Here is a 22,736-nt window from a genome sequence, read left to right as displayed (position 1 = left end):
TTCCTTCTAGAATCCCATTTATTTTGGCATCTGGCAGGTCTGGTGAACGCAGCTCAGGTCAGGTCCCTCTCCAGGAGGATTCTGAGTTTGGCAGAGGCTGGAGCCCTGACGGGCAGCCCCTCGCTCAGGCCATGCTGCGGCTTAGCTGCATGGCAAAGTCCTGCGCACGCTCCTGCAGAGTCCGGCAGGTAGCCGCCTGCGCCCTCTTCTCCCGCGCCGCCCCTGCTGCAGCTTGGTCAGCCTCTGCTCCCGCCGCTTGCAGGCCTGCAGCTGGCGCTGGGCCTTGTCCAGGGCGTCAGGTGCGGCCTCAGCCCGCCGCTTCCAGAGCAGGCCGCTGCCCACCCGGTCACTGGGCTCGTTTTGGATGGAGGCTCCGGCGGGTGGAGGGAGGCGCAGCACACAGCCCGAGGGGGAGGCGGTCCCCGGCTCCAGAGGCGACGGCTGCCGGTTCCCGCTTGGGTGCCGGATCAGTGCTGCGGCCCGCTTCATCTGCCTGGGCGCCCAGGGTCCCCAAGAGGTCTGAGAAGGCGCTACGGAGGCGAGCCTCCACCCTCTCAGTGGGGGAGGTAGGCAAAGCTGCAGGGGCTGACGCCTCTTCCGCCGGAAGGCAGGTGACGTCAGGAGGTGGAGGCGGAGAAGTTGGCATTGTGGGCCCTTGGCCCTCAGAGCAGTGCTTACTGCGTGGCGGGAGCTGGCTGGCTTTAGGAGGTCCAAGTGGGTAACTGTGCCTCTGGGTCCTGGTCGTTGGGCGGAACTTGGAGAAGCACTCAGATATTGTGGGAACTGCTCCCTCCTTCAGCCTGTGATACCCACTGATTCCCACCAGTTCAAAGCAGTTCTCCTCAAAGTGTTTGAAGCAGATGTACTCGGGTGCCGGGTCCCACAGGCCCTGGCCACTGGGGTCCAGGCGCTGGTAGTTGGCCAGCCACAAGCCTCGCCTCTGGTTGTCCTTCTTGGGAAGCCTGTGGAAGGAGATGCCACGGTTGCACGTGTCACACGTGTCCCACGTGCACTTCCCTGCACGGAGCAGTGATGGGACGTGGTTTCACCATTGCTGCGCTGAAGTCTGGCGAGATGTGATACCGAGCCGTTTAGCTTGTCTTTTTTTAAAAAAATTTATTAATTTTATTTACTTTATTTTTGGCTGCGTTGGGTCTTCGTTGCTGAGGGCAGGCTTTCTGTGGTTGCCGCGAGCGGGGGCTACTCTTCCTTGCGGTGCGTGGGCTTGTCATTGCGGTGGCTTCTCTTGTCGCGGAGCGCAGGCTCTAGGCGCGTGGGCTTCAGTAGTTGTGGCACGTGGGCTCAGTAGTTGTGGTGCACGGGCTTAGTTGGTCTGCAGCATGTGGGATTTTCCCGGACCAGGGCTCAAACCCATGTCCCCTGCATTGGCAAGCAGATTCTCAACCACTGCGCCACCAGGGAAGCCCTCTAGCCTTCTTAATTGTAGTATTTTTGATGATCATTCTCTTGGGTTTACTAGAAAGATTTCTGTATTGTATCTGTACCTTTTATATATCTCACGGCTTATTGTGTCAGCTAGAATTTCCTAAGCTATTTCACATAAAAAGGGTAAAAGAAAGAATGCGGTTTAGTTTCTGGTTTTAGTTCCTGATTTTTGATATATACAATTTTATGGCCAAAAGCAAGAAAATACTGTGTTTTAAATCATATAGATGCACCACTTTCTATTTTGAAAGTTTAAATATTTGTTTTAATTTTTTTCATGTCCTTTCAGCATCTATAGAGGTAACCAAGCATTTTTTTCCTTACCTGGCTTATGGATGTGAAGTGTTATGTTCTCATACAGTATGAAATTTCCGGATATTAATCCATCACCATATTCCTAGAATGAACATCACTTGGTTTGGTGGACTGTTTATTATATTTTCTTTTACCTTTCTCCTTTGTTGGTGAGTGTATTTTTAATTTTAATGCAGCAGACTTATTACTTGTGCCAGAACCTATATAGCAAATAGGTACTTATAGAGCCAAGTCATAGAGAAAAATGGAATATTAGAGGGCAAATAAGTGACGCTGACTTTTCCAAAAATCTCTGCAGCAACAGAAAAACCGAAACCATCCTTAGGGGAGAAAAATAACAGAGAACACCATTGGGCTAAAATCACTATCTTTGGCCATAATTGTTCTTGTAAAAAGCAGTTATTTTAATGGCATCATCTTCAAATATGAAGCAGCATCATATTGGTTACTTTATGTAATAAAGGGAATATACATAAAATCAGATGAAACAGAACCAATACCATAGACAGAAGGAAGCCTGTATTCCAACTGTAAATGCTAAGATGGTTAATATGATTACTCCATAACATTTTCTCTAAGCTCTCTGGACCTAAGCTCTCTGGACTCCAAGAAGAGGAGGAAATTGTGTACCACAGTGCTTCTGGAACATATAATCGTACCTGGTACATAGTTGATGCCCAGTAAAGGTTCATTAGTTTTATTCATTTATTTAATTTGTAAAAAATTGAAGTATAGTTGATATATATATCACAATATACAATATTATGTTAGTTTCAAGTGTGTTAGTTTCAGGTGTACAGCATAGTGGTTCAGTATTTTTGCAGATTATATTCCATTATAGGTTATTATAAGATAATGGGTATAATGCTATATAGTAAATCCTTGTTGCTTATCTGTTTTATATATAGTGATTTATATCTGTTAATCCCATACCCCTGATTTGTCCCTCCCTTCTTCCCTCTCCCCTTTGATATCCACACGTTTGTTTTCTATGTTTGTGAGTTTGTTTCTGTCTTGTATACATTCATTTGTATTATTTTTTAGATTCCACATATAAGTGATATCATATAGTATTTGTATTTCTCTGACTTATTTCACTAAGCATAATATTCTCTTTGGTTTTAATTGAATAGGAAAGAAGATTTTGTTGGCACTAATTTTCAGAATTTAATTATGTGAAAAAATATATTTAGCCTAGACTCCTATGTCATCTACTACTATAGAAATGACACCTCCAGGACACAGTCATATGGCAGGTTCCCTTATGATCTGCTGACAGAGTAGGAAAACATCTGAACTTGGACTACTGATGGGTTAGCTCAGTATGTGGATGGAAGTCAAAATTTGACTGCTGTTACAGTGTAGACCTAGTTAGAAGTAGACCTTGAATGACAACAATAAGAGAAAATTCTCCCAATGGACAGAGCTTCAGGCTGTGCACTTGGCCATTAACTTTGTATGGAAAAAGGAACGTACAGGTAAGAGCTAAGAATCATGAGTGGTGGCAGACGGCTTGGCTGAATGGCCAAGGGCCTGGAAGAAGGAAGATTGAGAGATCAGAGATAAGGAACTCTGAGCAAGAAACATGTGGTTTGATACATGGAATTTGGCACAAAGTGTAGATATCTTTTTTATCCCATTTTAATGCCCATGAGAGCATTAACCACAGAAGAGGCACTAAAAAAACAAGTGGATAGAATGGCTTAGATGACATCAGCTTTATCATAGCCACTACAGTGTGATCCAGTGGGTGCATGAATGGAGTAGCCTTGGGATATAAGCTAGGCATCACCCAACAGCATAAGCTCCTACTCACCAAGGTTGATCTTGTTATTATTGTCATTGCCTAAGTGTGCAGTCTGCTGGCAACAGAGGTCAGTGCTGAGCCCCCAAAATGGCAACCAATCAATCATTTGATGGCAATTCTTTTGCTTTAGGTCTTTCCACTCCAGAAAAGACATCAATACCTATTGAATAGATGTAATCAGAGTTTGAGTTTGCCTTTCCTGCCCCCAGGTCTTAAGCCTCAACTACTATTTAAGGGGTCACAGAGTATGTGATCTGCTGACATAGGATCCCACAAAACATTGTATCTGACCAAAGAACCACTTTACAGCAAGGAGGTTCAGCAGTCGGCACATGATCATGGGATTCTATCACTTGTTCTTATCACATACCACCTGAAACTGCTGGACTAGCAGATCAATAGAATAGGCTTTTGAAGGAGCAACTCAGCCAAATACTCTATATGAATGGGCCACCATTCTCCAACAAGCAATATATATACATACATACATGCTAAAATAATGACCATCGCATGGTGTTGAATTCACTATGGGTAGAATACACAAGCCTGGGAACCCAGCCACTCCAGGTTCCCGAGTCAAGAGACCAGCAGAAAACAAAAAGAGCTGCCATCCTGGCAAGGGTAATTGGCCACAGCATTAGGAGGAGGTTGGGCTGCTGTTACACAGTGGGGCATCTGTAGGCACTCCCTTGCCCAATTTTGATGTAAATGGACAATGGAGTAGTCGCAGCCTAAGAAGGGCATGGAGACCAGGGTCTCAGATCCCTCAGGAAAAAGCATCTGAGTCCCCCAACTAAGAAGCAACTTAAATCAGCAGAGGTGCAAGCTGAAGGTGAGGAGAATCTAGAATAGGTGGTGGAGGAGGAAGACTATATCAGCTTTCTTGTTGCTGCTGTAATGAATTATCACATATTTAGAGGCTCAAGAATTTGTGTTGACAAATTAATTTTCTTACAGTTCTGGAGGTAAAAAGTTGAAAATGAGTCTCATTGGGCTAAAGCACGGATAGTTCATCTGGAGGCTCTGAGGGGAGAATCCAATTCCTTTTCTTTTCTAGTTTCTACAAGTTATGTGCATTCCTTGACTCATGGCCTCCATGAGCCTCCATCTTCAAAGTACATCACTCCAACCTCGCTTCCATCATTCCATCTCCTTCTTCTGCCTCTGACTTTCTTGCCTCCCTACTGCAAGGATCCTTGTGATTATACCAAGCCCACCCAGATAAAAGAGAACAATCTCCCCATGTCAAGATCCTGAACTATATTACATCTGAAAAATCCCTTTTGCCATGTAAGGTAAAATCCGTAGGTTCTGGAGTTTAAGATGTGGACATCTTTGGGGAACCATTATTCAGCCTACCACTGAGACAATGAGTACCAATTGCAGCACTGATACCAACTGGAGTGGTAGAGATCAATCAGCATCTCTGAGAAGCTGCTTCCGTATGGGAAGAAATGATTACATAAAGCAAATGGACTCACATGGTGCCAGGGGTAGACTGTAGTGGAGACTATGCTACACTGCCCAAATCCCCTGCTAGGAAAAAGACACTCATTTTCTCAGCTGGTTCATAGCCAAGTTTGCCTGCCAAAACTGTCCTTGGTCAAAGGAAATGGCCTCACCCAAGATTTTGTTTCTCCCTTGGAGCAGTCATTTTAAATTGGGTCCCTGGAACCCAGTTACCACAGAGCTTATATAGATGACATTGAGAAACATGCGAAACCATGCCTAAACATTTAACAACAAATAGCAAAGAGATTTTCATTTGGATGAAACAAGCCTCAGTCAAAGTTGAAGGTGCAAATCAATGAAAGCACATGGCATATATATGTGTCTTGGTTCATGAATACAAAGGTTCAATAACTTCATGCTAAGAGAGTACTGAATTTTTAGGAAATTTTGAAAAAGCTGCCTTGGAATGACGCTGGAGTGTACAGGATAGTGTCAGTGAGATTGTTGAACCAAAGGCATATATTCAAAGATTTCTAACTAGCAAAGTTGAGCAGCTGTCCATAAGGATAAATCACTTCACACTGGTCGTAAGTTCAGCTGATATGTTAATATATTAGGTATAGGTGCACCAGTTAGGAACCTTCTTATTACTGTGAACCTCTTGAAGCTAATAATTTCTTATTCCATACCACTGCACTAAAAATAAAGAGATTTCTCAACTGGAAATTTTATATATTCAAATTCCTATGTATGACATGAAGAAAAATTTATTCTCTAAAAAGGAGATTTCCTCCAGTAAAGGGAAAAACCTGAATTAGTAGTTAACTGCTTCCTTCGGCAGATATTCAAAAAGACAAAGCAAAACAAACAAAAACAAAAAAACCCAACCTTTTTAACTATTTTAATGATGTAATTGAATAGTTTAAAGCTTTTTGGTGAAGAATCAGCTTTGAAGTTAGGGTTTTCCTGATTCACATTCCAGGAAACACCCTGTTCTTATGAAATATATATGTGTTCATATGTATGTGTTTATGCTTGAGCACAAGATTGGGTTAGTACCCATGCATATTAAAATGAATATCTTCCAAGGACCAGATCTATTTAATAGCAAACCCATCAAGCTGAGTTTAGAGATTCATTCTCACAGTGACGTGGTCATTGTCAATTTTAAAGTAATTTATCCTAAAGTGGTGGGCATGTCAAAATGGAGGAGTAGGACAATGAAAAAGGCACGCATTGTGCTGCTCCAGGCCTAGTTATCAGGATGGATAACTCCCACTCAGCCATAGACACCACACCTCCACATCACCATCCATTAACCTTTCAGTCACCCTTCTCTATGTTGTAAGCACTCTTCAGGGAATGGCCCACTGGCAAAAGGGAATGTGGAACCTCTGAAATAAAATGGTTAGTGGTGGGAAGAGTGGATTTGGCATGAAAGTAGAGGCTTGAGAGAGAAGAAGGGAGACATCTTATGGCAAAGGATGGACCATTTCTCTTCCCCTTTAGAGACAGTATAACATAGTGGTTATGAGCATGGGCTCTTGGGTCAGACTGCCCAAGCTCAAAGCTATGTTCTGGTCTTATCAGCTCTGCAATCTTGGGCAATCACTTATCTCTCTATAACTCAGTTGCCTAATCTTTAAAATTGGAATGTTGTTAATATTTACCTTCTATAGTCATAGTTGTGAGGATTAAATGAGCTAACATACAGGGAAAGGATTTACAACAGTGTGTGGCACATAGTAAGTACAGATAAAGGTTAGCTATTACTATGTTTATTATTTCTCTTAAGGATACCAGAACCCTAAAAGCCAGCCTTGGGTTTATAACTTACAGAGAATTACAGATATTGCCTTCTTTGGTTACAATTTTTATACATTTATTTCATAACCACTAAATAACATACAGCACAAAAAAGACCACATAGTTACTCCTCGGTTATGGTCACATTCTACATTGGCATCCATACTGATAATCCTTTATATTTGTATCACTCTTTCCACTTTAAAAACCACACCTATATGCATACCTCATTTATTTTACCATTCCAAGAATCTCCAAACTCAAGACACTAACACTAACAACAACAACAAAACCAAAAGCTGTCCCAGAGATGATAATATCACTGGGGTTCCCAGCAGAAGCAAGTATAAAACTGCTTTGAGGGATAAAACACTCAACCCTCAAGCAATTCAGTATTCACACAAGTAAAATCCTTATTTAAACACAACTTAAAAATTCAGATTTATAAAACACTCAAAGAAATAAGAAACTAAGTCTCTAATAAGCAGATTAGATACTCAAAAATTTCAAGTAATAGAATTATTGATCTCAAATTATGCAATTATATGTTCAAAATGATTCAATGTATAAAGGAAAATTATTATTATTTTTTTTTGCAGTACGCGGGTGTCTCACTGTGTGGCCTCTCCCGTTGCGGAGCACAGGCTCCGGACGCGCAGGCTCAGCGGTCATGGCTCACGGGCCCAGCCGCTCTGCGGCATGTGGGATCTTCCCGGACCGGGGCATGAACCCGCGTCTCCTGTATCGGCAGGCGGACTCTCAACCACTGTGCCACCAAGGAAGCCCCAAAGGAAAATTATTTTTATGAACAAAGACCAAGTCACTTTAAAAAGGACCCAAAAGATGTCAAAAAGAACCGAATGAAACTTAGAATGGAAACCAAATGAAACTTGGATGGCAATCAAATTCCATCCCCCAAATACTCAGTGGATTGGAATATAGAGCTGAGGAAACGAAAAAACAAAGTATCACATAGAGATGGAAAATATAAAAGATGAAGAGACATAGAGTTCCAAAACATTTTTTTCCTGTGATGAGAAGCTTTAAGATCTACTCTCTCAGCAGCTTTCAAATATGCAATACAGTGTTATTAACGATCATCACAAGGGAAAAAATTTGTAACTTTGATGGTGATGGATGTTAACTAGACCTATTGTGGTGACCATTCTGCAATACATACAAATATCAAATCATTATGTTGTATACCTGAAACTAACATAATGTTATATGTCAATTATACCACAATTAAAAAGAAAGACATGAATAAAATAGGATAGAATATAAAGGATATGAGGGCAATTCTTTTTGTCTGCTTTGTTTACCATTATATTCCCAATATCTAAAAACATTGCTGGAAGATAGTAGGTACTCAAAACATATTTTTGGAATGCATAAATAAGTAAATAAATAGGATTTCCAGAAGGAGAGATTAGATGGGAAAGGCAATATTTGATATAATATTTAAGAACTTTCCAAGTTTGATAAAAGGCATAAAACTCAAAATCACAAAACACAATGAGGATTAAGTAGAAGTACACAAATAAAACCACATCTAGACACATAATAGTGAAAACCTATAACATCAAAGACACAGAGAAAATATTAAAATAGAAAAAAGTAGATTATGCATAAAGGAATGACAAACTGACAGATTTCACAACAGCAATAGTATAGATTACTGAGGAATAAAAAGACTACAAATCTAGAAATCTATATCCAGGTAATTATCATTCAAAATTAAGGGCAAAACAAAGACAAAAAGTCTGAAAAACAGAAAAACAAACATTGAGAGGGTTTATTACTAACAGGCCTTCACTGAAGGGGCTTTAAAATGTATACTTCAGAAAGTAGGAATTTGGATTCAAAAGGAAAAAAAAAAGGAGGAAGAGAATTAAAAAAAAAAAAAGAATGGTGAGAAAAGAAACAGTACCTTAGGTGCTCAAAGTAAGCATTGGCTGAATTTAAAAAAACAAGTCAGTAATTTTAAAGAATAGTTTTGAGGGCATTAAACAAGGTAGAATAAAAGTGCTGCTTAAGAATATGTAAGATGAATATTAAAGTGTTCCAACTTCCTTGTGGTAATAGGAGGAGAACAGAGCCATTGCATAACTTTAGACATTCATTATACCAGATGTACATCACATGTAAGAAGGTGTCAATTATAAGACCTACCATTACGAAGAAAGAGAAAAATGTGCCATTTAATTGTGTTATATCATGCCTTAAAGAAAATCTTATGCACGACACGAATTCGTTTCTTTGAAATTTCTTTCATCTATTCTAAGGGAATTGCCTGTTTCTTCTGCTTTCAGTTGCACTACTTACTATATTTTAATAGGCAATCTTTTACAAATACCTCAGTAATAAAAAGGTGTTTTTATTTTGTTTTGTTTTAGGTTCCATAAAGTTCTCAGTTACTGTTTTGCAAGAAAAGATGGAATTTCTATCTTTCCCCCAATGATGAATATTTCATTCATTAATACAGAATTTATACCCTGGTCCTCTCTTTCCATGCCTTTCTGCATTGCTAATAAGTTTTTGTTTCAGTGCCACATTATATTTAGAAGTTTTGAAACATTTTAAATGTATATTAACTCAATATTGGTAATAATAATGCACATAATTCCGTTGGAATGGTAACAATATGCAAAGCTATGATAAGTTCATGCATACGTGGGCAATGACAACTATATTATGCCTATTGCCTGGCCCATAGCAACTGTTAGATTTCAATCAATTATAAAATGTATACTTGTTTCAGAGATATAGATATGTGAAAAGTATCTTAGAATTGATGAAATATAGTGACTATGTTTGCTAAAATTTTAAAGGTAACTACTAAGAGACTAGAAATAGAAATTTAAAATTTTTAAATGCCTCTCTTAGCAATTGGCAGTCCAAGCAAAAACAATTTTATTAAGGCTATAGAAAATTTGAACAATATAATTAATAAGAATTCTTTAATTGACAAGCTTAATGTCTTATGCTCAATGATTAGAAAATACGCATTCTTCTTGGGCACATATGAAACATGTAAAGAGGCAGGCAGTATAGTGTGGTGCTAAGAACAGTTTCGGAAGCCAAACTCTCTGAACTTGATTCTTGGCTCTACAATTTACTAGCTATATAATCTTGGACAAGTTAAATTACTAAACTCTCTGTCTCTCAGTTTCCTCGTCTATAAAATGGGGATAATATTAGTATATTTATCTCAAAAGTTTAGAAAGGAAAAAGCATATTAACTTGTGATAAGCTCTTAGAACAGTTCCTGGAACAAAGCAACTGCTACATAAGTATTAGCTATTACTATGTACACAGATTAGCCATAAACTATGCTACAAAGCAAGTCAACCATTTCCAAACAATTGGTATCATGCAGTTAACATTCTCTGACTACAATGCAGTTAAATTTTAACTCAACAAGATTACAAATATTCTTTGGGACATTAAAGCACAACCTTCTAACTTACTTATGAGTCAAAGAGGAAATCACAATCAATAAAGTATTTAGAATTTATAATGAAAATACTACGTCTCAAAAACTTGTAGGATAAAGCTAAGTGGTACTTAGCAAGAAATCTATCATCTTAAGTGCTTATATTAAAAAATAAGAAAGTAAAAAAAAGCAATAAGCTAATCATACAACTCAGGAGATGAGTAAAAAAAAAGCAGAATACAACCAGAGAAAGAATAAAGAGGAAAATCATAAACATTAAAAAAGAAATTAATAAGAAAGAAAGATCCTATATAGATGCTAAAAGCTTTAAAAAAAGACAAAATTCTAAAAATATTGATGAAAGAAAATATCAGTGAAAAAGAGCATTTAAATACAGATGCAGCAGAACACACACAAAATAATGCAAACATTTTTATGCCAATCAATTTGAAAACTCAGATAAGATGTACAATTTCCTAGAAATTATATTTTATCAAAAGTGACTGAAGCAAAAATCCTTCCATTTTCTTCAAAGAAATTGAATCAGTACCTCAGAAATCTACCCCAGAAAACCAAACAAACAAACTCATGGTGCCCCAAGGGTGTTTTGTGAGATCAAGGAATAGATCATCACCACCTTATAAAACTGTTGTATATAATAGAAATGTGGAGATATTTCCCAACTCATTTTATGAGACTAGTATTTATACTTTGATACCAAAGCCAGGTAAAATTAGTAGAAGAAAGGATAATTATAGGCCAAGCTTACAGTTCCAAAACTCCTTTAAAAATATGAAACCAAATCAGGAAATAAAATAAATGTAAAATTTTATTTTATCCCAGGAGTGTAACAATGGCTTTATATTTTAAAAATCTATTACTGCATTTCACCACATTAACAGATTAAAAGAGAAAATCGGATTATCTAGAAAAAGCAGTTGATACACTTTAACAGTTCTTAGAAAAATACAAATGAAAGGGAATCTCCTTAATCTGACAAAAGATATTAACCAAAAGCCTGGAGCAAACGACGTTATACTTACATTGCAAAGTCAGAAAGCTTCCTTTAAAGAAGGAAAAAAGTGTATCTGCTATTCCTATTGTATTCAACATTGTTCTCGAGAGCTAGTCAGGACAAGGAGACAGAGAAATCAAATAAAAGACGTAAGAATTGAGAAGGAAGAAACAAAACCATCATTATTTTAAGATAATGATTGTATATATAAAAAATTCCAAAGAATGTGCTTCTCTTTTCTTAAAAAAATCCTTTCTTGGACTCCCTAATTCTTTCTAATTACCACTCCATTTCCCTGTTCCTCTTGGTAGGAAAATGCCCAGAGTTGTCACGGCTCATTTTCTCCAAATCTCCTCCCATTCTGTCTTGAACTCCAATCCAGTTTTCACTCCTCTCTACCCAATGATACTGTTTTTATCAAGTCACAATGACCTTCATGTGCTGGAATAATGGTCAGTACTCAGTCCTCACATCACTTGACCTATCAGCAGCATTTGACATCGCTCTGTCCTTGATAGTGTCCACTTGGCTCTCAGGACATCATGCTCTTCTGACTTTCTTCCTCTTTCACTGGACCCTTCTCTCAGTGTACTTGACTTGTCCTCCTTCATCATCTTTTTGATCTTTGTGCGCTGGACTCAGCCTTTGGACTTTCTTCTTCTCTGTCTACACTCACTTCCTTGGTGATCTCATCCAGTCTCAAGGCTGATGAGTCCCAACATTAAAATGTCCAGCCCAGACTTCTCTGCTCAACCCCAGACTCATATATCCAACTATCTACACTATATCTCTGCTCAGATGTCTGACAGCTCAGACTTTACATGTCCAAAGAACTCTTGATTCCTCTCTACCTCTCCCCCAAATCTGTTCCTCCCAGTCTTCTCCATTTTACTTAACAACAATTTTATCATTCTAGTTTTTCAGGCCAAAAATCTTCGAGTCCTTTCTCTCTCTCTTTTTACATGCCGTACCCATATCAACGAATCTTGTTTGTACCATTTTCAAAATATATCCAGAATCTGAACACTTCTTATCACCTCTATTGCTCCAAGAGTCTCTGTTGTTTCTTATATCTGGGTTATTGCAGAAGCAGGTTAATTGGCCACCCTGTTTCCACTTTTGCCTTTTTGCAGACTCTTTTCAAAACAGGAAAAGGAAAGTCAGATCATGTTACTTCTCTGGTCAGAACTCTCCAGCTCTCTGCCCAAGGACCAATATGATCCAGCCTGCCCTTTCCTTCTGACCCGATCTCCTATGATCTTTCCACTTTGCTCCCTCTGCTGCAAGCACACTGACCTCCTTGCTGTTCCTCAAAAACTCTAGGCTACCCTCAACTTAAGGACCTTTGTACTTTATGGTTCCTCTATCTGAATTGATTTCCTGCAGGTATCCACAGGTAATGCTCCGTCATCTCCTTCAAGTTTTGCTTAAATGTCAGCTTCTTAGTATGGCCTGCCTTGTCTGTTCTACTTAAAATTTCAAACCTCCAATTTTATGTCCCCATTCTTTGTTTTATTTTTCTACATAGCACTTATCCTCTTCTAATATACTACATATTTTCCTTATTTATTTAATTTTCTGCCTCACCCAATTCAATGGATGAAGGCAGAGGTGTTTTGTTTTTTTTTTTTTGGTCTATTTTACTTACTCCTATGTCCTCAGCATAGAAGTGTCTGGAACATAGTAGGTACCTAATAAATATTTGTTGAATAAATGGAAAAAATTTATAAGTAATAAGAGAGTTGAGGGAGTTTACTGGACATAATATTACTATACAAGTGTCATTTATGCTATTATCACCTCAAAAATAGTTGAAAAATATAATTTTTTAAAAGGGTACCATTTATAACTTCAGCTAAAAGCATAAAATATTTATAAATTTTAAAGAATGTATAAGACTCAAGAGCCTTAAGAAAAAAAATCATAAAACCTTATTGAAAGATATTGAAGAAGATCTAAATAAATGGACAGATGAACATTATCTACAGATAAGAAAACAGTACCATAAAGATGTTAATTTTCTTCAGATTAATCTATAGATATAATGAAATTTCAATCAAGATACTGACAGAATTATTCATGAAACTTGAGAAGCTTAATACAAAATTATTAAAGAACAGAAATGAATCAAAACAATTTTAAAGAAAGAGTTTGGGGATACTCATTCTATCGGATATCAAGATGTTACAGTAAAAGGCAAGCTGGGCTTCCCTGGTGGCGCAGAGGTTCAGAGTCCACCTGCCGATGCAGGGGACAGGGGTTCGTGCCCCGGTCCGGGAGGATCCCACATGCTGCGGAGCATCTGGGCCCGTGAGCCATGGCCGCTGAGCCTGCGCGTCCGGAGCCTGTGCTCCGCAACGGGAGAGACCACAACAGTGAGAGGCCCGTGTACCGCAAAAGAAAAAAAAAAAAAAAAGGCAAGCTATATTTGGAGTAAGAGACATGCAACATGCACAAAGTGACAAAGGCTTTGTAGAAAAATATACAAAAAACTCCTTTAACAAGAACAGATTCTTTTTAAACCTCAAGAGAAAAATGGAAAGAAAAAAAAAAAAACCCAAACCATAAAGAGGTGCTTTACTTAAAAGAAAACTCAAATGGCAAATAGCAAATAAACATATGAAGAAATGGTCAGACTCCCTAATAATGAGAGGAGTGAGGGCTTCCCTGGTGGCGCAGTGGTTGAGAGTCCGCCTGCCGATGCAGGGGACACGGGTTCGTGCCCCGTTCCGGGAAGATCCCACATGCCGCAGAGCGGCTGGGCCCGTGAGCCATGGCCGCTGAGCCTGCGTGTCCGGAGCCTGTGCTCCACAACGGGAGAGGCCACAGCAGTGAGAGGCCCGCGTACCGCAAAAGTAATAATAATAATAATGAGAGGAGTGAAAGTTTAAATAACAATCAGACACTGCTTCACTTAAACTGACACTTTAAAAATCTGATAAAAGCAAGCATTGATCAGGAAATAAAGCCACTGGGACTCTCATACTGTACATGTTTGATGGGAGTGTAAATTGGTAAAACCACATTGGAGAGCAATTTGGTGGTTTATCAGAAAATTGAAAGTACACAAAACCCCAAAATTAGTTGTTTCACTACTGATTGTGTACACTAGATATTAAGCACATTTGCCAAAATTGTTAATTATAAGAATGTTCACTGCAGCACTGTTAAAATAGTGAATGTCCATCAAAAGAAGATTGCGTAAATAAATTGTGGCATAGTCATGTGATGGAATACACTATTTCACTGAAAACAAAAGAATTGGAACTACAGGTACCGACATAGATAAACCTCAAAAACATAACATTGAGACTTATGACACTATTTATATAAAGTTTAAAAACATGAACTACAGTGCTATAAATCATTTTTGAGCCGTGCATATGTAGCAAAGAAATAAAAACACGTATGGATAAATACCACAACAGGATATTGGTTTCCTTAAGAGAAGAAAGGGAGGTGCATTGGGTTAGAGAGACACATGCAGGTGATAACAATTTTATTTAATTTCTTAAATTTGGTGATTTTTGTGTACCTAACATTTTTTTTATTGTTAAAAAAATTAAAGAGAACTGGAAGACGGGTAGATCGATTAGGCATGGGTGCGCATCGTGGGAAAGGTGGTGCTGAGAGTATGAGAAGAGGCTGAATGGATAGGGAGAGAGTCTCACCTGGATAGTCTGGAAAGAGGGAGCCTAGGTAGTCCAGATAAGACTTGAAATGAAAAGACAAAACTTAAAGGTGTATTTGGGAACTTAGAATTTCGAGTGAGAAGTCACTTTCTCAAATCAAGCCTGAGGATAAAATATTTTCGAGCTCTGTTTTAGAGTAACTGATGGGAAAAAAGGGCATAGACTGCAGAGCAGAGTCTAGTAACATTCGATTGTTTTATGAGTGACTTTGGGGGAAGGATTAGAGGCTTGCTTACTGAATTTTCAGATTCTGCAAAGCTGGGAATGATAACTAATATATTGGACAGAATCATGGTTTTTTAAAAGGTATAAACATTCTGGAATGAGGGCCTAAAGACAAGAATATTATTTCAATGGTTAAAATGTGACATTCTATACTTAAAAATTTTTTTCAGGTTATCTAATTACAAATCTTGATTTAACCTGAGGGTCTTGGCTCATCAAAGGATAAATGTGGCCAATTGTGTGATGTTACTATTGAAAAGAAGTTTTAGAAGCAGAGTATCTGACTAGAATCAGCAACTGTTCCAAGCAATTGGTTCAAGTATTAGGCAATGATAAATTACAATAATAAATTTAAAAGATTCCAGAGGAGGGTAACCAAAATTCTGAGAACATAGGCTACAAAGAGGCATCCTCCAAAAATCTGGAAAAAAGATTGCCCTTTGAGGATTAAACAAACGAAAAAACCCCACTTGTATGAGTGGGATTAGCTAATAACTACAGGGCTAACGCAAGACACTACCTATACATGGGTGACTTTACAGGTAAGTTAAATACAATCTCCGGGAGGTAGGGCTAAAATGTGATTATAATAGAGGAGGAAGATGCCTTATCAGTAATAATATTCCTTGTCTAGAGAAAGACTGGGTAAATAGAGTCGGGGAGAATAGCATGGAACACACAATAATTCTGACAGACGTTATACTTTTCATTATAAATCACTAAGTCACCATTATGTTTCATACTTCTGATAGCATGATTTAAATAGCATTTCTCATGTACTGACAAAATTGAGTTTCCAGACCAGAGACTGGTGTAAACTATCCCTGCTACAGGCCCTTCTTTGTCCTGGAAAAACATAAGGATATTCAGCTGGGAAGAGAAGCCAGAGGTGAGACCTGATACCTATCTGCACATGTTTAAAGTTCTTCTTGTAGGAACAGAGGTTAGATTCTCTTGATTGTTGAGGGCAGAGAATAGAACAAAGAATAGTAGAAAGAAAATACATAGACTGCGATTTTATTAGGCCAAAAGGAGGAACACACTAACAATTTGAACTTCCAACAGTGAGACAGCTATCTCTTTGACAGTTAGGATTCTTTGTTCATAAGCAGCAGGAAAAGTTTGGAGAGCTGTAGCAAAATAAACAAACAAATAAAATAATTAAAAGATATGAGGTGGCTTGCAGATTTGAAGGGAAATTTGTAGTATCTAGCCTTAGAAAGACAATGACTGAGGCAGCTATAGTCATAGAGGGACAGGAAGCAAGGACTGTTTCTTTGGGACACCGTCATCATGATAGCTCACCCTTTGCTGATTTCTTTTCTAGAATTACTGGGAAAGAAAATCTGATTGGCATAGCTTGGGTCAGGTGTCCCCACTTCTGCCTTCCCCCCTCCCTGTCAAAGGCAAAGTAGAAAACCTTGACTCAAGGCCCCATCAAGGAAGGCTTCAGGCAATGGGAAGGGGCAATTTACCAAAGGAAAATGGTGGAGCAGGAAAAAAATATCAGAAACGTACTATGTCCCCATCATTGCAAAAACAGAAGGAGAGGCCACCTATTTGTCGAGAATCCTAAAGAAGGGATTTCTGTGCTGTAAGGAAGTTGGACAAGACAGTTTAGAAGGTCCTTCCAGTTCTCTGTTTCTAAAGAGGAATTGAGAAGTGGAATTGATTACTGAGATCCAGGGTCATTAGGAAAGGCCTAAGAAGGAATATTTATCTGATCTTGGTTATAAGGGAAGGATGGGATGCAGCTAACAGGGAAGTAACCATAGAGTAGGCATGGTCGTCCAGGGGACTGATCACTGGCCTTGGTCATTGAATGTCATGGGTATTGAGGCACCATGGATACACTTTGAACAATGGAGAGACATGTAATAAAACCTGGCTTAGGAAATTTAAGCTGGTAACTGTTAGTAGATTGAACTAGAGAAAGGCAAGGCCAAAGGCAGGGATATCAATTAGTTTGAGAGCCTAAGCCAAGGTGATAGCAGCAGGAAGGGAAGGGAAGCAGCAGATGAGAGGCATTTCTCATGCAGTGCCTACAGAACTTACAGGAAAAGGCGAGAGTGAGAGAAAGAGGTCAAGAATGACTCCAGGTTTCAAACCTGGAGACCTAGGAAAAGGGTAGTATAACTGGAAGAAAGGTGACAACTTCTAATTTAGATATATTGAATCTGAGGTGATGGATATCAATTAGTACGAGCTTGAAATTCAGCGAGAGATATGAAGGCTGAAAACATAGATCCTGGATTCCCCCATGTAGAGATTGCACTTGAGGATATATGAATAGATGACTTTCTATAAGAAAAGTATAATGCAAAAGGGCAATTAAGTCCTTTTAGAAAGAGGCAACCACTAAGAACTAGAACCACTAGAAATCATTTCAGGAATAATGAAACTTGAACTGGCTTTTAAAGGAGGGGAGCTGGGAAGGAATGCCAAACAGGGACATGTTTATAACTAGGATTGATCAGCAAATTTCAAAACTGGATCTATCAACATGATCCCTGCATTTAAAAATTGGAATGATCTGCATGATTTCCTCTAAAAAAAATCATTCTTTTCATTCTGCCACCTATCTACTCTGTGCCATGGTTACAGATAGAGAATGGAAAAAATGGGATGTGACAGAAATTAGTAGATGTAGATCTCAAGAGAACTACTAGCTCTCCAGACCTACTTGTCTCGTGGGATGCTAAGTGGAGAGCTTAAAGTATGGACAGTGCTCTTGATGACAAAGGACATGCCAGCCTTAATGGTTAAAAGTGGAGACACATAATAGAACTCACCAGTCCTGAAATTCTGAATTTGACATCTGTGAGACAAAGCAATTGATGAAGAAACAGAAGAAATCACTGACACTAGTGACCTCTAGTGGAAATAGGCTTCAGGGAAATATAGATACAGATACCTAGATATACATACACATATTTTCCATTAGATTAGATAACATCAGTAGCACATTCAGCCAGTTTATTTCCAGAGGAGTATGAAGGAAGGGACTGCTGGAAATAGCACACAAATCCTACCCAGAAAGCGGAAAGGTACCAGGAATACTTTGTTTTCTGAGTCAGACTAAGTTGATTAATTTTCTGGACACGTAATTGCTGTCAAAGACATTACCTGAGGAAAAAATAGTGTTTGGGCAGTGACTTCACTTGTCACTGGGCGGACTTGGCACGTTAATGGCAGCCAACAAGAGAACGTGCTGACAGATTTGAGGAGGAAGCAGCACTGGTTGCTATGCCTTTTAAGCATCTTTTCATTATGACATGGAAGAAAGCTGTTATCTCTGAAATATGTACATATTTGCTATTCAGTATTTTATGGCTGGAGTCCTGTCTCTTTCCTTTGCCTGGTGGGTGTTTGTGCCAAGTGTTGGCAAAAACACTGTTGAGCTGGGAGGATGGGAGGGGATAATTGGTGGCCTTGGCCTTTGAAATGGGACCAACCTGCAAGCACAGTCAAGAAGGTCAACATCCGACCACGCCAGGCACTCCACACACGCTCTCTTTCAGAAGTGCTTTCAGGGTATGTAATCTTGACACTGAGGAAAAGCGAAGGAATGGGAGGGTTGATGGAGATTTTGAGTTTGTCTAATCATACTGGGGGCTAATAACGGGTGAGTTGAATTAAATGGGTGGGGGTGGGCGTGTAGAAAAAGGAGCAAAGGAAAGGTTCAAAAAATGGAGGTTATACAGAAGCAAACAGAATCAGCGTGATTAAGCCCTGGGCAACTGTCACTTCTGGCAGCAGAGGGATAGCTGTCCTGGTCTCATATTACCTATGTGGCAGGAGGTGTCACCTTGCCTTCTTTCATTATTTAACCCCCATCTCGGGCACTGCTGTGTTTACTGATGCTCTTGTGCAGCTCGGTGGGTCTGCTTTCCCCCAGATTTGCTCCCTCTCCTCTCCATGTCATTTCAAGGATGTAGAAACAACCTTTAGACAGCCTTTTGTGAGAATTCCACTCTGGTCTGCCATTTCCAGAGTTCTGGTCTCTGTGAATGGGCAAAAGGTGGTCTGGATGCTCCCCAAGTCAAAGACTTCCCTGGTATTATTTCTCAGATGCCAGCTAAACCACAGAGAAGGGTTAAGAGAGACCAACATGAGTGGTCCTTCCTCTTTCCTCTGCAAAGATCTTTGCCCCCAGGATATGTACAGTCATTTAGCTCCGGAATAGGTCATTTCAGGGGTCTAGTCTAAGAACGAGTTTACTTACTGAAGATGAGCTAATGATTTTAATTTGCTCCAAGGCTTCTGTCAGGCTGTCTTCAATCTCAGAGTCATCTAAGGAGAAGAGGTCGCCGGCTCGTGAAAGATCTTTTTGTCCCAAGACCAGTCTGAAGAGTTGATGCATGCTGAGGGGTCTGACAATCAATGGACTGTCTGCAGGCCCAGGACCATGTGTCTCAGTCACCAGAGGCTAGTGAGACAAAAACACGTAGCAGGACATAGACTTCGTATTCCTTGAAAGGTCATTTTTCTCCAGACTTTGAGGTCTGCTTTGACGCGCTCTGCAAGAGAAAGAAATGACACAAGATAGCCTTTAGTAGGGTGGCGCGAGCTCAGAATGTGAACTTGGTGCCCAGAAGAGAGAGGAAAACAAAGACATTTGGAAATGCGCATGGAGTCACAGATTCTGGCTTGATGATCTTCAAAAGAACTCTTCCCTTATTTTGTCTCAGAAAGTCCTGTCAAAAATGATTCTATTTCTCCAGAATTTAATTTGAGCCTCAAAAAGCAGCTTAAATCCCCTACTTTTCTCCTTTCTGTATCCTTTCCATATCCTGTCCTTCTCTCCCTGCCACAAGGAAACAAGTGGACCAGCAACAAATATGCCCAATACCTGCCAGATTTTCCCCCAACAGATTCCCATGGGAAGCAAACAGAAAAGGGCAATGAAAGGAAGATAGAACACAGGAAACACCTTTTAGACCCACTGCCTGTTTCCTGGACGTGGAAACCAATGCTTAACTTACCTCCTTGGCGGGGCTTCTTGGCTGTATTGACAACAGGAGCTTCCTGAACCTCAGTCCAGAGGTGCCCTATTCTTATGTACTCTCTAAACAAATGGCTATGAAATAAAGAACTCTGCCTGGGAGTATGAGACCAGATAAATCTCTACAGAACGTGAGCGTGAACTTGAACACAGAGCTTGAAGGTGAGAACGTTGCAATGAAGGCTGGAGAGGAAGGGTTTTAGGATCGGGCAATCCTCCCTCTATTCCCAAAGTTGAAATAATAAAGTCCCATTGTAGTTCTTACTTAATTAACAGCCCACAGAGAGTAAGGCAATGGTACCAATTAAATAACTGATTATTCTCATCAGCTCCTTTCTGGGCCTAATAAAACCATAGACCATTTGCACTGGTAGAGACCTTAGCAATCATTTCATAACCAGGGAGGTTTAAGACTTCTTCGGGGCCTCACAGTAGCTGTGGCAGTGCTCTTCTCCTGATCTCAGGCCAGTGGGTTCCCCCCAAGTTTACATTAGAGTGGAGTCACCTCATACATACAGGTAACTTACAAATGCAGCCACTTGTTCCAAGAGTGAGAGCTGAGACTGATTTATGTAACATAAGCGGTTTATGTAACATAAGCGATTCTGCCCAGCATTTCAGTCTGAATGTGTTTCCCAGAATGAGTGTGAAAAGGGAAAGTCAGCTGCTCCCTTGGGTGTCCCCCCGTGAGCTATCACTGTGGCAGCACCTCTCTGTGCTGAAAGCACTTTTAAAGTTTAAAGATACATACTTTCCATACAACATGCTCTCTAAACACAAGCCAAACCCCTCACCAGGCACCTAACTGAAGAAGCGATCTGTAGTATTCCAAATGGTGCAATTTACAGGCCATTGAAGAGATTTCAAGGGTAGTATTGCCTACATGCAACTTCTGCACTACCTACCAGCTTTAGAAAAATGACGCCCAATACTTACATATGCTTGTCTATATGCCAGATCCTGGATGCTTTGTAAACATTAACTCATTTAATCCTCATAACAACTGTATGAGGCTACTTCATTCCTATTTTACAGGTTAGGAACACAAGGCATTAAATAACTTGTCTAAGCCACATAGCTAGTAGATTAGAGAGCTGGGATTTGGACCCAGAGACTCCAGTGCTGGGCTCCTAGTCGATAACTGCTGTGGACTGATGATGACACGTAAGACTCCACGTGAAGCTACCATTAGGAGTAGAAACCTCATTAGTAACATTGGAGGGTGAAGATATGGGTAGGGTCATAAAGCAAGAAGATGAATTCCTCTTGCCTCCTACACTGACCCTGCATCCTTGTCCATCTACACCCTGGGATTTAGGCCAACCAGAGAGCAGGAGAGTCTCAAGGAAGAGAGGCTTAGAGGATGAGAAAAGAACAAGAGGGGTGGGGAAGGTTTCAGGGGATGGGGAGAGAGGAGAGTGAGGATCCTACAAAGGACCTTTGCATCCTGGCAAATGTGGAGGGGTGAATTACAATATCTACAAGAAAAATTAGGGCAGTGTTTTCCTGAATTTTCCCCTGCTCCCCTCGCCCTCCCCCATCCAGGTATTTGCAATGACAGAGTCTCCGTGAAATAATATTCAGGAAAATAAGGTATTGGATGGAAATTACTTCACCTTGACCAGTCAGCTTGTTGGTCACTATCAGGCACTTCTGGAAGCAGATTGAGCTGCCCCAGACCTAGCAGAGCTTCTCAAGCTGGAACTCGAGAAGGAGCAGAAATACGTGCTGGGGGAGAGGGGCACCCACAGGGTTCTCCTGGGCTCCTTCTTTTCTTTTCACACTTGCAGTGACACCTGGTGTGGAGTCCCACGTTCATGCTTCCAACTGCAGCTGTTACTCTTGTGTGTCCACCATGTGCAACATTGTTTTTCAACACATAGCCATACATGAAAACTTTCACACATCCAGGGGTGGAGGAGGGAGAGAGGAGACTTGTACCAAACATTCTACATTACAAGGATGACCCAGAGAAAAGTCGCCGAGGTACTACAAAAGGAAGTTTGGGGAAGTACGAGGGAGAGAGAGATCTCTCCTAGGGCAAGATGACAAGGAATGGGTCTGTGGAGGAAATGGTGTTTAGCCAGAACTTTCAGGTTTCATTCAGTGCATGTGTGCTGAGTACATACTAAGCCACCTGCTTGTCTGGGGCCCCAGATTCAAGTTCCAGCCCAGCCAGTCAGTGGTCATGGGGCCTTTGGTTCATGCTCTGCCCTTCCCCAAGCCTCAGTTTTCTCATCTGCAAAACGTGTGTAAGGCACACCTCATCTACCTCATCAGGTTGTTTTGAAGATCAAAGCAGATAACACACAAAAGAGCACTTTGTAAAATAATGACACCACCAGCTGATGTTTAGTGGGTGTTTACCATGTGTCAGGCACTACTCTTCCCACATAACAAGTCACTGAATTCTCACAACAATTCCATGCAATGAGAAACTGATGTCCAGAGAGGAAAACAAGCAGTCCAGGGGGACTTGGAGAGTAAGTTGCAGAGTCAGGATTGAAAGCAGTTGGTCTCCCAGGACAAAGCCCCTC

The 22,736-nt window shown here is 40.1% G+C and overlaps 1 protein-coding gene and 1 pseudogene across 5 annotated transcripts in view; both read right to left on the bottom strand.

Annotated features, from left to right (window-relative positions):
- The window catches only part of VEPH1 (ventricular zone expressed PH domain containing 1), a 215,110-nt gene that overhangs the window by 187,602 nt on the left and 4,772 nt on the right, over positions 1 to 22,736 (bottom strand). For all 4 annotated transcript variants that reach the window (XM_082839608.1, XM_082839609.1, XM_082839610.1 and 1 more), the window contains exon 2: positions 19,420 to 19,714. In XM_082839608.1, coding sequence (XP_082695734.1) covers positions 19,420 to 19,557 — 138 coding nt within the window. In that variant the 5' untranslated portion in view covers positions 19,558 to 19,714. The remainder of the gene's footprint in view (positions 1 to 19,419; positions 19,715 to 22,736) is intronic.
- Positions 125 to 17,942, bottom strand: LOC309962531 (THAP domain-containing protein 7-like; annotated as a pseudogene). Its single transcript has 2 exons — positions 17,878 to 17,942; positions 125 to 1,066 (listed from the first exon to the last, which is right to left on the bottom strand). The product of its transcript is annotated as a THAP domain-containing protein 7-like (transcript).

The sequence above is a fragment of the Leucopleurus acutus genome, assembly GCF_964270905.1.
Source record: "Leucopleurus acutus genome assembly, chromosome: 5".
In the NCBI taxonomy this organism is placed as follows: Eukaryota; Metazoa; Chordata; class Mammalia; order Artiodactyla; family Delphinidae; genus Leucopleurus; species Leucopleurus acutus.
The sequence above is the reverse complement of the archived record's forward strand: the minus strand, read 5'-3'. Positions and strand labels throughout refer to the sequence as shown.